General features: G+C 39.4%; 2 protein-coding genes across 3 annotated transcripts; one reads left to right on the forward strand and one right to left on the reverse strand.

Moving 5' to 3' along the window:
• Window positions 1-3,850: 3,850 nt before the first annotated feature.
• Window positions 3,851-8,378, forward strand: fgf8b (fibroblast growth factor 8b). The gene is made up of 5 exons (XM_003453825.5): window positions 3,851-4,847; window positions 4,943-4,979; window positions 5,529-5,709; window positions 7,174-7,280; window positions 7,519-8,378. The coding sequence occupies exons 1-5, from the start codon at window positions 4,789-4,791 to the stop codon at window positions 7,813-7,815; spliced, it is 681 nt and encodes a 226-aa protein (XP_003453873.2). The 5' UTR covers window positions 3,851-4,788; the 3' UTR covers window positions 7,816-8,378.
• Window positions 8,379-9,617: 1,239 nt separating this feature from the next.
• dpcd (deleted in primary ciliary dyskinesia homolog (mouse)) lies at window positions 9,618-13,552 on the reverse strand. 2 transcript variants are annotated; one of them, XR_266969.4, is made up of 7 exons: window positions 13,420-13,552; window positions 11,664-11,744; window positions 11,433-11,557; window positions 11,211-11,344; window positions 10,957-11,059; window positions 10,337-10,517; window positions 9,618-10,055 (listed from the first exon to the last, which is right to left on the reverse strand). XR_266969.4 is itself a non-coding variant. In XM_003453826.5 (6 exons), the coding sequence occupies exons 1-6, from the start codon at window positions 13,481-13,483 to the stop codon at window positions 10,413-10,415; spliced, it is 612 nt and encodes a 203-aa protein (XP_003453874.1). In that variant the 5' UTR covers window positions 13,484-13,552; the 3' UTR covers window positions 9,618-10,412. The 2 variants fall into 2 exon arrangements, 1 of the variants encoding a protein (XP_003453874.1); XM_003453826.5 differs by having other exon boundaries at window positions 9,618-10,517.
• Window positions 13,553-13,593: the final 41 nt, after the last annotated feature.

Raw genomic sequence — 13,593 nt, forward strand, 5'->3', positions numbered from 1 at the left:
AAAATGCAGAAATGTCCGACTTCTGCACTCAGTCCTTGGTTGGGACATTTTTGCCAAGAATTACTGCATCAGTGCAGCGTGGCGAGGAGGCGATCAGCTTGTGGCACTGCTGAGGTGTTAGCAGCCTGGATTTTTGACTCTGGTGTTTTTGATCTTCCCCTTGACAATTTAGCCCAAAGATTCTCTTTGTTGTTCAGGTCAGAAGAGTTAGCTAGCCAATCAAACACTGTAATAACATGGTCAGCAAGCCATGTGGTAGTAGTTTTGGCACCATGGGCAGGTGCTTAGTCCTGCTAGAAATCAGCGCCTCCATGAAGCTAGTTAGCAGATGGAAGCATAAAATCTCCTGGTACATGACTGTACTGCCCTCTGACTTGATAAAACACACCAGCAGATAACATGGCACCCCAAACCATCACATACTCCAGGAACGTCACACTGGACTTCAAACACCATGCCTTTCTCCAGACTGTAGGATCTTTATTTCCAAATGAAATGCAAAAAAATGAATCCGATTTTCATCTGAAAATGAGACGTTGGACCACTGGGCAGCAGTTTAGTGCTTTTTCTCCCTAGCCCAGGTAAGATGCTTCTGACATTGTCTCTGGTTCAGGAGTAGCTTGTTATTAGGAATTAAACAGTTGTGGCGACTTTTCTTGCATTAAAAACTTTGCTGCACTCATCCTTTTTGTTTTCACATCTTTACATGCCACAATTTTCCTTTCCAGTCAACTTTCCATTAAAATGCTTTAATACTGCACTCTGCAAACAACCAGCCTTTTTAGCAATGACTTTATGTGGCTCAGCTTTCATCATCTGGACAACTGTCAAGTCAACAGTCTTTACCTGCACTGATACAATATTTATACTGCTTTATGTGTAATTTACTCAAATTTGAAATGAAATATTCTAATGATTTAAAATACTGGCTCAAAACTCAGACATTAAAGTCCTGGAATATACATTCTTTTCTTTTTTCCAGATGGAGATAAGAGATTATATAGCCAATGAGAAGTCAAGCATTGGTTTTTGATGTCCTGAATGGCAGCCTGAGACACCAGGAAATAGTAGCAAGCTGGGTTAATATGTTGCATCCATAGACTGTATGCATTAGCTAATTCTTGATTGGTGGTAAGTAACCAATGCTATTTATAGGTTACTTACCACCAAACTACAGATTAGAGTTCATAGATGTCCTTTTGCTACTGTTAACTATGCAGAAAGGTATAATATCTATTAAATATTTGCATTCAAACAGTTCCAGTTTTTTGACTCATATTATCTGGACTGAAGTCTGGCAGACAGCTCATGGCTTAGGCTTTGTCACTGGCCTATCAGAGCAGTATAACTTTTAGTCTTTATCTTTATCTTTAATGATTTTTAAAGATAAAAAAGTACTTCCTATACAGCTGACACAAAAGCAGGAGATTAACTGCAGAAAACAAAATATTTCTATTGATTTGTTTGTTTTATACCAGACAGTCAACACTTTTGGAGACAGCCTTAAGAGGCCATTATGCAGGGGTGGGCAAACAATTTTCCCAAGAGTCCCCAGGAGAAACTGAGACCATTGTGGTGGGTTTTATCTCTTTATAAGCTTGTTGGTGAATCCCTGCACAACAGTTTCTCATGTGGCCCCTTGGGAAAATTAATTACCCACTCTTGCATTAGATGAGCTGTAGTTTTTGGTACATGGGTTTCATTTTTCAGAGATAGCTGCTAGGTAGAAATCTTAAAAGCACCCCAGAAGCCATGTTAAAAACTCATCCTAAATGTTTTTTCTTTAATTTATCATTCATATTCACAGTTATTACAATTATAAGGTGTCGAGGATGTCAAAATTAATTAAACATGCACAACTTTCCTCACAAATAAAGCACTGACCTTCTCTTGTTGGTTTTGGCTCAGATAAGTTGACTATAAGTTAACAAAGACAGAAGCTAAGATTTTGGGAGACAATCAGCATGAGCTATAACCCTAAGACATTCAAAAAAGTAAATAATAAACTATACTTTGGTGTCATCCCCCAAACCTAGAAGAGAAACTTTGACTGTGAGTGATGTACAGTGGCTTTAAAATAAAAAGAAACTCTCGATATGGGACTCAAGGTTTCCTTTGCCTCTTAATCAAATTTTCTTTAAATGACTCGTGGGTGAACTAATCTGGGGTCACACAGTCACGTGCACTATACTGATAAGTCATTGTGTGGTCTACAAAAAAACCACTTGCTTTAATTGACATGCATGTGGATTTCATATTAGGATGTGCAATCGCTGCTTCATATGGGGTCAAAATATGAAAGAACAAAGTGCTGAATTGGCCCAGGTGGCAAAATCACTTGTTGCAGTGTCCCGCTGGAACTAATAAGGCAGTCCATTTTCACCCTCTAAATCCCCTGCATTGGCTAAAATGACTGATTTACAACTAAGACGTTGACCAAACTCACATAATTATATATGTATTATATTTTACTCTTGTACAGCTGTTCTGTGTGAAGGGTGCAATAGTTTCCCATCCTGTTCGCACAAAGAACATGGGCCTGCTTGTATAAAGTCTCACAGGTAAGAGTCAAAGCCAGAACTCTGCTTTGGCTCATTAGGACGATAATCAGATTTGAGGCCTGGAGTCTGTAAAACTATACTGTTAACAATATTATTCTGATTTAAAGTGTAGTTATCAAGGCTGAAATTTACTTTCACTTGCAGCATTGTGAGGGCTCAGATATACAGCAGAGATTTAGAAGGCAGTTTATGATTGTATGTTTAGTCGGTCATTTCTCCATTTATGATTAATGCTTTATCTGCACACACATGAGCAATAAAAAGTCAAGAAGAGGGGTTTGAAGTAACATTTGTTTCACATTTCTATGTATTTCTCCTCACATCTACAAATGACATTGGGCTGACTTTTTTAAGTCTGCTTAAAAATATTACTTATACTATACACTGAAACCTTTTTTCACTGTATTTGTTTCTCCTTTATTCTCTAACGTGTTAGCTAAAAATAGGAGTCACCTTCCTAATGTGCTTGTGATGTAAAAAAGCTGGCGACAAAGTCTCCAGAAATTATTCAACTCAAATATATACCAAAGTTCATATGAAGCAAACATGAAGATTTAACAGTCCAAGTGACAAAGAAATGAGCATCTTTTTGATATAAAATCCTCCTGAAATTTTGAAGGCAGGGAAAAGTTACATGACAGCACAAGAATGACATATAAAAATATATCTGATTTTTAAAAAAAATAAATGAGTCCTAATTTTATTATATATATTAGATTGCAAGGGGTCATTCGTTCAATTGTAGATTTTATACTTGAAAAGCTGTGTTTGAAGTTTCCCATTTTACCCATGAGAGAATTATGCAACAGTGATCTTCCCTTGAAGAAAACCCTGCTGCTTTGCTGTCACAAAGAATAATTACAATATAAGTGCATGATGTAGTGTATGAAACTATCCTCTGCAAGTAGCACACATGGGCCAGGACACACTCTTCGAAATCAAACCATGATTGTGAAAAGTTGTGGAAGAGTGATTTTGAGTGAGAGAGCATTTGTATCCATGGCAAAGGCTTTAGATGTTATGTGAAAACCATTCTGTGTCATGCGTTCACATGGAATACATATTACTTACATATGTAGGATGAAAAAGTACATCGAGGTGTGTCCTGAGGGACCACCAAACAACCTCTAACCTGCAGTCAGGGAATAGGTTAATGTAACTGTAGCTTTTCTTAAGTACATGCCAAGGATTTTTTTCAAGGGGACATTTCTGCTTTTAGAAAACAAAGTGCACTGACTGCAAGATCAAAACACGTGCGTGAATAAGATTAATGTGTAAGACTGTGATTAAACGCTTGGTTTAAAAGATTTTGAAGGGCCTGTTTTTATTAGATTTCTGTAGATCAAGTCTACCAATTTACCCGCAACTAAGCCGATTTCTTTGTGACAGGATCTAGTTTATATTTCATCTCATAAGGTGTTTAATTATAAAGTCAACTCATTGATGAATGCGGTGTTTATGGATTTGCAACCAAATAGTTGCAGGCTAAGTAACTTAACAAGTATTCGGTTTCAACTTGGCTCCAGGCTGAACGCTCCGCCTGCTCTCACCGAGGATATTGACTTTCCCGCAAGTTAAAGTATTTAAATGTAGAGGGAGACAGATGCTGTATGCGGACTGGAGGCAACCACAAGAAATACACGTGTGGGAGGAAGGTTGAAGCAGGAGCTTTACTATCTGCGCATCTTATAGAAAGACAGTTGTGGTGACATTCCTTGAAAACTTTAAGCAAACTGTGCGGCGCTAGCATTCGTGATATTCATTCACTAGTTTTCTTTCATATCGAGTCACCTTTCTATTTAGGAAACCCACGGTAGGCTACGCATCTTATCACTGGTGCGTAAAGATCTGTGCGTAAAACTAAAACTCTTCACTGCGGTGTCAAAGCAAGTCAAGTGGGATTCATTCTACTTTAAATCTTCATTGTTGAATAACTGCGTGTCACAAAGAGGATTTAATGGAGGTGGTTTGGTGAAAGCGACGCTTTCTCGGGACTTTAAAGTTTGGATTAACGCTTTTAAATCGTCCATTTTTTTCCCCCTCTATCCTATAAGTAGAATGGAGCGTAGATGCCGTACCTGTATGGGACCCTGACAGTTTTGGATCTCTTAATTGCCACGGGTATCACTTTCTATGCGTAACAAGAGGGGGATAAAACTGAGCTGAAATCCCCTTCAGGAGCAACTTTATTTCCGAGAGCTTCCAGCAGCGAATCAGTGGAGTATTCATGAAGCAATATTTGAACTATTACAAGATGAGGCTGAGAACTTCGAGGTTAGGTTATCTGTAAGTAAAACATCTTTTTTCATGTAGCTCTCTGTGTAACTCATATATTCTGAGCAACAAGTTAAAGCTTTTAATTGATTTTGTCTTTGCCGCAGGTTACTTCAGTTCACGGCGCTTTGCTTTTACGCACAGGTAACGCACACTTTCACTTCAATAAAAAAAAATACACTAACGCTGCATAAAGTTCTATAGGCTAATTAATTTGAACAAAACTTAACAGGTACCAAAGGCGCAGTGCTTAGCAGCTTATAGCCCACCCCCTCCACCTCTCCAATAGGCTGCAATAACAATGAAAACATTTTATTATGAGTGCTATGGCAATTGGCAACAATTCAAACATCTTGAAAAGAGGTAAGCTCCAGCCTAAAAGGTAATTGTTAAAACACATGTGGACGGCGAACGGCTGAAAAGAGGGGAAAAGAGAAAGTCATGAAGGGGTGAAAGATCAACGGTGGTAAAAACAACCTACAGAGTGAAATGTCATCCACGAGGTTTCTTGAAAGCATCTCCGAAAAGACTCAAAATAACCCAATTTTATTTGGGGTTTATTTAAAAATGATTAATGCCATGATGAACTGTTGGCAGGGGCCTTGGCTCTGTGAATTGACGGGCTTATTATTTCCAGGCAGGTGAAATGAATATTTTGCCTTAACGTGTTTGGGGGTTTTTTTCTCTCGACAGAACACCGTGCAGTCCCCTCCGAATTTCAAGCACCATGTTACCGAGCAGAGCCGGCTATCGGACCGGATGAGCCGCAGGCTGACCCGAACCTACCAGCTGTACAGTCGCACCAGCGGGAAACACGTCCAGGTCCTGGCCAACAAGAGGGTGAACGCCAACGGAGAAGACGGAGCGGCACACGGTTAGATACAAGTGATCGCTAAATAAGACCAGCAGGGAGGACTAAATGTTATAGTTAAAAAAACAAAAATATATTTATATATTTTTTGGATTTTTATTTTTAAATAGTTGGTGAATAGTCTCACTTAACCATTAACCTTTCCAAACCTTTCCATGCGATAATGTATTTAGGCTCACTGTAGTTTATGTAATAAATAGGCAGTTAAACAACGATGCACATATGTTAATCCGTTCAGGGGAATCACTTTTTATTGTCTCTAAAATGATCGAGCGACTTTACTTCTTCGAGCCCGTGTGTTATGGCCAGATCAATCAAACCCCATGACAGTTAAAGGCCATCGTTTCTTACATTTCAGTGCCTTTAAACCTCAGGAAAACAGTAAAATACGAAACATGTTCACCTTACAAACATCGGAATTGTTTAAATTCAATGGCGCGCAGGACGGTGTTGAAAAGCAGCATAAATTATGTCATTTTTGGCCGCCTGTGGAAAACCGTTTGAGCCAGTAGAAACAGAAGCCACAGTTGCAAACATTGTTAGTGGCATCAGTGTTGCCATCTTTTATGTCTCGTGCAGATGATTTTATTTCTTAGTGTGTTGGTGATGTAGAAAGTCTGTGACACCTGTTATGATGGACTTCAGCAGGGACATTTTTCTTAACATTTAACTGGGGGGGGAAAGATCTTAAACTTAAAAGGAAACATAATTTCTGTCACCAAAATTTTGGTGCGTCTAGCCATCTTTCCACCACAGCCACCACCATCCATCCACCTCTCAACGCATGATGCCTGCTACTTGGAGGCTGGTTTTATGAGGAATTTTCATTGCTTTACACTCAATGTATGACTCAGTTTACAAGGAGCGGTGAAGTCAGCATCTTCACTTTATACCTTTTCCTCTCCAGTCCTCTCCTGTGTGCACTTTTGTCTTTTAAATTTCTTTTGCCTAGACTCACATTCACAGAGAGAGCAAGAGTCAGCCATGCATACACTCTCCACACATCCTAAGTGGGTGTCACTGTTGTAACTGGCCCAAATCTGACCGTTGCTCTGTGCTCGGTGGTTGTGTCTCTGACCGCAGTATTCACTCTCTCCTTTATCCCCAGTCTGTGCTGCATCACAGCACAGCATTTACAGACATTCGAAAACAATCACGCCGTACAAAATCACTATCATTTGATGCTATTTTGGAAGGTTAGCATGCTTTGTTAAAGGTGGCTGCTGGATTACAAAAAAGGGCTTAGAGAGAATTTATGTCATCTTTAGACTCTAGTAGACTGGCCATGATTTTTTTTTTCAGAAGACTTTGATATTCTTTATTGATGATGTCAAATTTTCATATTCTTTCTGCCATGCATTAAAAAAAACCAGAAAAAAGAAATGCAGAGGTCGTTTGTCTGCATGCTTGCACCGTGTCCTGACTGTATCATCTCATTATACGCATTTGCTTTCTTTGTCTATGCAGCTAAACTGGAAGTGGAGACGGATTCTTTTGGAAGTCGCATTCGTATTAAAGGGGTGAAGACAGGATATTACATATGTATGAACAAGAAGGGGAAGTTGATCGGCAAGGTAATCTGGAAATAATAGTTCTGTGGCTGCATAAGACGACAGCGACATTGTGAAGTGTTCCTTGGAAATGTATTTTCCAGATTTCAAGCTTATGGCAATACATTGTTGAGACTCGTTCAAAGCCGGAACAAATTAGATTTTGAGAGATATTTCATTGTCTGGAAATAAAGATGGTGTTTCTGATTCCTGGAGATGGTCCAAATGTGTCTCAGGTTCTCGTGTCTTTTTCTTTTCTCAGCGGAAAGGCCGAGGCAAGGACTGCATCTTCACCGAGATTGTTCTGGAAAACAACTACACTGCACTCCAGAACGCCAAGTACGAGGGCTGGTACATGGCTTTTACACGCAAGGGCCGCCCCAGGAAGGCCTCCAAGACCAAGCAACACCAGAGGGAGGCCCACTTCATGAAGCGTCTACCCAGGGGGCACTTGCTGAGTGAGAAGAGACCGTTTGATGTTCTTCCTCTCCCTGTCCCCGCGCACCCTTTCAACAAGCGGACTAAACATTCCCACCACCAGCGCTCAGGGGGACGCTGAGGACTGAAACCACTGAGGGAGAACCGTGGATGAACCAGCACAGAAGAACCACTACAAGAGAAAACCATGTGCTTCATGCAAACTAACTTTTCCTGTCAAGTGCCAATACACTTTTTGCCTCATTTTTGGATTCAATATATAATTTGTTTTTTGTTTTTTGTACTGGCTTGTATGTAAACATTGACTATCTAATCTGTTAGTTTTTTTCCAATTCAGACAAACTGTAGAACGGATATTTTCTTATTAAATCAGGAGGCATTTAAAGTACAGGAGAGCTCAACAATAATTTCACGAATGAAAACCTTTGGTTAGAAGTTAGTCAGCTCAGCAACAAAGAATGTTTAAATGAGTATAATGAAGCTAGACACGGCAGCTATCTGTGGTTACAGCATCTGACTTTCAGCTGACATGCTATCTTGCCTTTATGAGGCCATTTTGGAGACTATGTAACCTGTTTTTTTTTTCTACATATATAAATATATTTTTACTGTAAAAATGTAAATTACATCAAATGATGGAAATATTTATTGTAGAGTGTATATTAAAACCACTAAAGAACGACATCACAGGCTGCTCCGGTTTTCTCTTGTGTGTTTATATTGGGATGGAAAGCTAGCGTGCGATGCTGGTATCCCCCCAAAACTGCAGTTCTCTCCACCTTCTTCTTCAAGCTGGAGACCCAGATAACTGAGAGGCAATATCTGTGACAGGCTACTGAATTCAATGTGCTCAGCAAGTGAGACTTGGGCCTGAATGGCCCGAGCTATGCATTAAAAGCGATGAGGTCAGCCCACCATTTTGGCCCAAACAAAGGTTACCACCATGTAGTTGCATTTCTCACGATCGCACACCGTAACCCTCTGATCAAATGGGCCCTTTGTGAAACCTCATATAAAAGGGCATGTTATACAATAGTGGGTTCGAATAATAACACGAGGAGGGGTCAGTTATCAAAAAGGAAGCCAGTCACACAGGGAGGGGTAAGGGGTTTTGAGGGGGGGGAGGTGGCGAGGCAGCGGAGAGGGAGTTGAGGGGTTGCAGAAAAAGCACCAGGGCTTGTGTGGCAAACTGTGGCATCAACTGAAAGAGGGGGAATGGCTGGGAAGAGGCATTCGGCAATGAAAGGGAGGCAGGAAAGAAACCCTCTTCCCAGAAGCAGCTGAGCATGACCATCAGAGGCCAAATGACAGGGGAGGAAGAAGACCCTGAACAGAGCTCCCACAATGTTGGAGCTGGATGTCCAATTTGTTAGCTGTGTGCTGCTGCAGGAATTTGTTTTGACAGTAGATGAAGCTCTGAGAACAGTTAATTATTAAAGAAAATTAAGACTTCTAAACGAACGCTACTCGGCAGCAGAAACCTTCGTTATGTTTAATATAATCAGAACCAACACTGGGCACCAAGACCAAGACCGAACTATCAAACGCTACGTACGAATTCATTTTTGTCATTTTGACAGTCAGGCCCCTCACAAGAATTTACAAAGCGACAGGGCCAGCTGGTTTTGAAACGTTTTCTTATATTCTTGTTCTTTCCATCTGGATGAAGACAAAGCACAATAGTGAGAGAGAGAGACCTGTGGTTTTGTCTCTGCTTTCTGCACTTGCTCTCTGGGTTTGGACAAGTGGTAAAAAAATGCAAGGAATCACAAGGTTCAAACAATCTATATTTAAATGCCATTGTCTCCTTTAAACACACTACTTCTTTTGTTGTCCACTGTCTAAGTATTCCTCACCAGCCAGTGTTTTTTTTTTTTTTTTTTTTTCCAATTTTTCTTTAATTGAACTCGGATTTAAAAAAAATAGAGAAATATCCAACTTTAATAAACCTTATTCAGCATACAGTATACAAACATTTCAGTTTCTCAAAGATATAAAATCTCAGCTTCACATTCCTTCACGTTAAACAAACAAACAAACAAAAACTTCATAGAAATTTGAAATAAAGCTCTGCAAAAACAGTTGCATCTAATTCTTACTTATGCCTACGGCACTTTGGACATAGACCACTAAGTCAGAATCGCCTTCTCTTGTAAAGGAAAATGGTAACGCAAGTTTCAGTAATGGCTTTCAGGGTGGCCCACTACATACAAGGAACATGAGGGTATTCATTTAACACAAATGGGATGTCCTCGTAACTGTGACCTCGGAACGAACAGGGATGAAGCCTTGTGTGTTTTGAGTGTTTTACAAGGACATCAATGGAAGGAGGCTGGTAGGTTATGTGACCCCCCAACAAAACTGCTCCACAGTAGGTTTGGAAAAAAGAAGCAAAAACAGATTCTGACATTATTTTTTGTCAATCAAATTAATTTGGGCAAAAAACAAAAAACAAAGTTTTTAAATCTACTAATAATATATTTTACTAAATATCACTGTATCAAACATAAATGGCTGGACACATTTCCAGACATATAATTCCACCAAATTAATTAAGACAATTAGACATTAAGCTAAGGGACAAGGCACAGCGAATCTTAATGAAGGGATTAAGTACAGAAGAAATAAATGAGAGCTCATACGTGACTGGAAAATGATGCTGCGAGGTTCTGCTCTAAATGCAACCCAGAATTATTCCCTGGCTCCCACAGTCAGAATTCACTGGGTTTTGCAGTCGACGTCCCCCTCAGCACTCCCCTTTAGCTTTTTCAGCTCCTTCAGTAGCTCTTGTTCAAAGGTTAAGATCTCTTCGGGTTTCTTGTACTGGACAACAGAGAAAAAAATAATAATAGCAGATTTTATTTATGCATATTGTTGAGTGTCTTCATAAAAAAGTCTGAAAAAATGAACACACAAAGTGAATGAAACAATTATTGTGGGCACGAAAAATAAACGTGGGAAATTAAAAAAAAACAAAAAAAAACTCTTCACTCTCATGATTGGCATATAGTGCTTAAACAATAAAGTGAAACTGTTCTAATGTCTCTTTGCAAAAAAGAGAGAGAGATAATTTTTCTTTGAATGTGTAGACAAAAACATATATTGTACATATATATTCTTTTAACAAAGCTGCAGTTATACCTGTTAAATAGATTCTCTTCAGGCTGGAGCCATTTTAACTTTATCATAAACTGACAGATTGCATAAAATACACACACACATATATATATGTATATATCAATTGCTGGTATGCAGAACTTACGCTAACAATTAAAGTGTTGTTGGCATGAGTGAAGCTTAGCGCGGAGTCGTCTAATGGTAGCTGACTGCGGTCGAGATCAGGAATATTGAACTTCTTGTAATACCTGGGAAGACATAGGAAGGATGTCACAAAGCTGAACTGTCAGGACAAACGTATTGTAAACAGTGCCATCTATAGGGAGAATGCAGGGACTTCAATACAATCAGTGAACAAAACCGAAATAGGTGCACAGATGTGTTCTCATGCATATTTACTTTTTGTTTGAGGTTTTGATGATGATGCATCTCTCAGAGTGATCCAGTGAAACACTGAAGACATCTTTGGGGTAGGAAAGGTTGCGTATCCTCCACTGAAAGCTGGTCTTTGTGTCTTTACGCATGAACACGGGCTGAGGAAACAAAATGAAGATGAACTTCACAAATGTAAATCAAATGTAGAGATCTAATTAAAACGTTAAGGGGGGGAAAAACACCTACATTTGAGCTGTTCTCTTTGATCATATCAGACTCCAAAGATGCAACAGGGCCTGCAAGGGACTCCCCAACCTCGAGCAACCACGAGCCCTGAACTCCAAGCGTGCTTTTATGGCGCCATTTTCTCACTGAAATGTATCAAATGCTTTATGAGACACAGACTGATCCAATGTATGAAACTTTAGAAATTAACAGCACCATTCAGCTGTGTATAACTCAAAACATGTGGCTTACCAATGAGCTCATCTGTCTTCAAGTCATATTCTTCTGCCATTTCTTTTCCATCTGTGAAGAGGTAGTGGATCTTCCTTTTTCCTGCAAAAAAAGAAGAAGTCACATTTGAGCCATATAAGCAGATGTGCATCAATTGCAAAACTCTAGGCAAATACCAATGCTGCAAAACAGTTGTCCCAATAGCTGATTCAGATCTGCTAAACCCAACTAAATTAAGTCCTTACCCAGCACTCATTTTGATCAGTCATGATATATGTAAAATATACTCTCACTGGCCACTCCATAGGTACACCTGTTGAACTGCCTTTCAATGTATCAGTTAGTTACATGGCAGCAGCTCAGTGTATTTAAGCATGTAGACATGGTCAAGATGAGTTGCTGAAGTTCAAACCTAGCTTCAGAATGGGGAAGAAAGGTGATTTAAGTGACTTCAAATGTTTCATGGTTATCGGTGCCAGACAGGCTGATCTGAGCATTTTCACAAACTGCTGATCTACTGGGATTTTCTCACACATACATTTCTAGGGTTTAGAGAGAATCCAGAGAAAATATCCAGTGAGCAGCAGTTCTCAGCATTAAAATGGCTTGTTGATGCCTGAGGTTATAAGAGAATAGCCAGGCAGGTCACAGTAACTCAAATGACCACTTGTTACAAGCAACATATACAGAAGAACATCTCTGAACACAGCATATTGAAACTTGAAGAAGACCACGGTGCATGTCACTCTTGTAAGAACAAGACCCCGAGGTTATAATTCATACAGACTTGATTGGGGTTTAGATTAGGGCAGTATAATTCAGATAACAGAAAAAGAATGTGCATTAAAAGACATGAAAGCATAGAAGCATGCTGCCCTGTATCAAATTTTCATGCTGCAGGTGGTGGGGTAATGTTGTGGATGATATTTTCCTTCCATACTTTGGGCCCTTTGGTACCAACAGAGCATCATTTAAAAGCTGACTATTGTTGCTGACCATATCCATCTCTTTGTAACAATACTGCACCCATCCTCTGATGGCTGTTTCCAGCAGGATAACACATCATGTCATAAACATCAGGTAATCTCATATTGGTTTCTTGAACGTGACAATAAGTTCACTTTACTAAAATGACCTCCACAGTTACCAAATCTCAGTCCAATAGACCACCTAAGGGATGTGATAGAACCTCATGGATGTGCAGTCAGCAAATCTGTACAACTGTGCGATGCTCTCATGTAACTATGGACCCAGATCTTTGAGAATTGCTTTTAGCATCTTATTTAATCTGTGGCATGAAGTTCTGCCAGTAAGGGGGTACGAGGAAGTGTCTGGTGTGTATATTTTCCTTGTGAATTTAGGATCAAGCCGTAATTTACAAATAAGAACAACAGGCTTAAATAGCCAAGCAGGAAAGATCTCACTTAAGAAAGAGAAGTAACAATGTACGCAGTGCAAATGCCTGACTAGCTGGCCGTTAACATCTAGAGAAAAGCACATCTTTATTTTGGGCATATTATCTTAAATTTTTACAATTTAGAGCCTAGTTGTTTTACTAAAAAAGACACGCATTTCCTGTGATTTTAAAGCAAAAACAACCTCAATAGAGTTCAATGCCACCTGTACCTCCTGCTTGTTACCTACTTGTATTACATGTTAGCGGTACCGCTGTGTGCGAAGTTAAGATGACTGAGTTATGCTTAAAATGAAAGTAATTCTGGGGTAACGAGAAAAACATATCTCTGTATTAAAAACACACTTTACTTCTTACACTTACCATCATGTATTAAAGCCGTTTTCTTTGACGATTTTAGGACATCACTCCAGCTCTGCACAGCCATGTTTCAAACAAATGTTTCTATAGAGCCACTTCCGGATTTAAGCCGTAACCAAAGCAACCACGATAAGTACATTAAGCAAATTACAAAAGTATTTATTTAATAGGTAAAAA

This window comes from Oreochromis niloticus, linkage group LG6 (genome assembly GCF_001858045.2).
Source record: "Oreochromis niloticus isolate F11D_XX linkage group LG6, O_niloticus_UMD_NMBU, whole genome shotgun sequence".
Taxonomy (NCBI): Eukaryota; Metazoa; Chordata; class Actinopteri; order Cichliformes; family Cichlidae; genus Oreochromis; species Oreochromis niloticus.

Bases quoted from the DNA above. Each gene is read 5' to 3' on its own strand.
- dpcd (XM_003453826.5), bottom strand. From the start codon at position 13,483: ATGGCTGTGCAGAGCTGGAGTGATGTCCTAAAATCGTCAAAGAAAACG. The intron at 11,345-11,432 runs GTAGGTGTTTTT...TTGTTTCCTCAG, and splicing joins TCAAAGAGAACAGCTCAAAT to CCCGTGTTCATGCGTAAAGA. The intron at 11,060-11,210 runs GTAAATATGCAT...ATGTCTTCCCAG, and splicing joins ATCAAAACCTCAAACAAAAA to GTATTACAAGAAGTTCAATA.
- fgf8b (XM_003453825.5), top strand. From the start codon at position 4,789: ATGAAGCAATATTTGAACTATTACAAGATGAGGCTGAGAACTTCGAGG. The intron at 4,848-4,942 runs GTAAGTAAAACA...TCTTTGCCGCAG, and splicing joins ACTTCGAGGTTAGGTTATCT to GTTACTTCAGTTCACGGCGC. The intron at 4,980-5,528 runs GTAACGCACACT...TTCTCTCGACAG, and splicing joins CGCTTTGCTTTTACGCACAG to AACACCGTGCAGTCCCCTCC.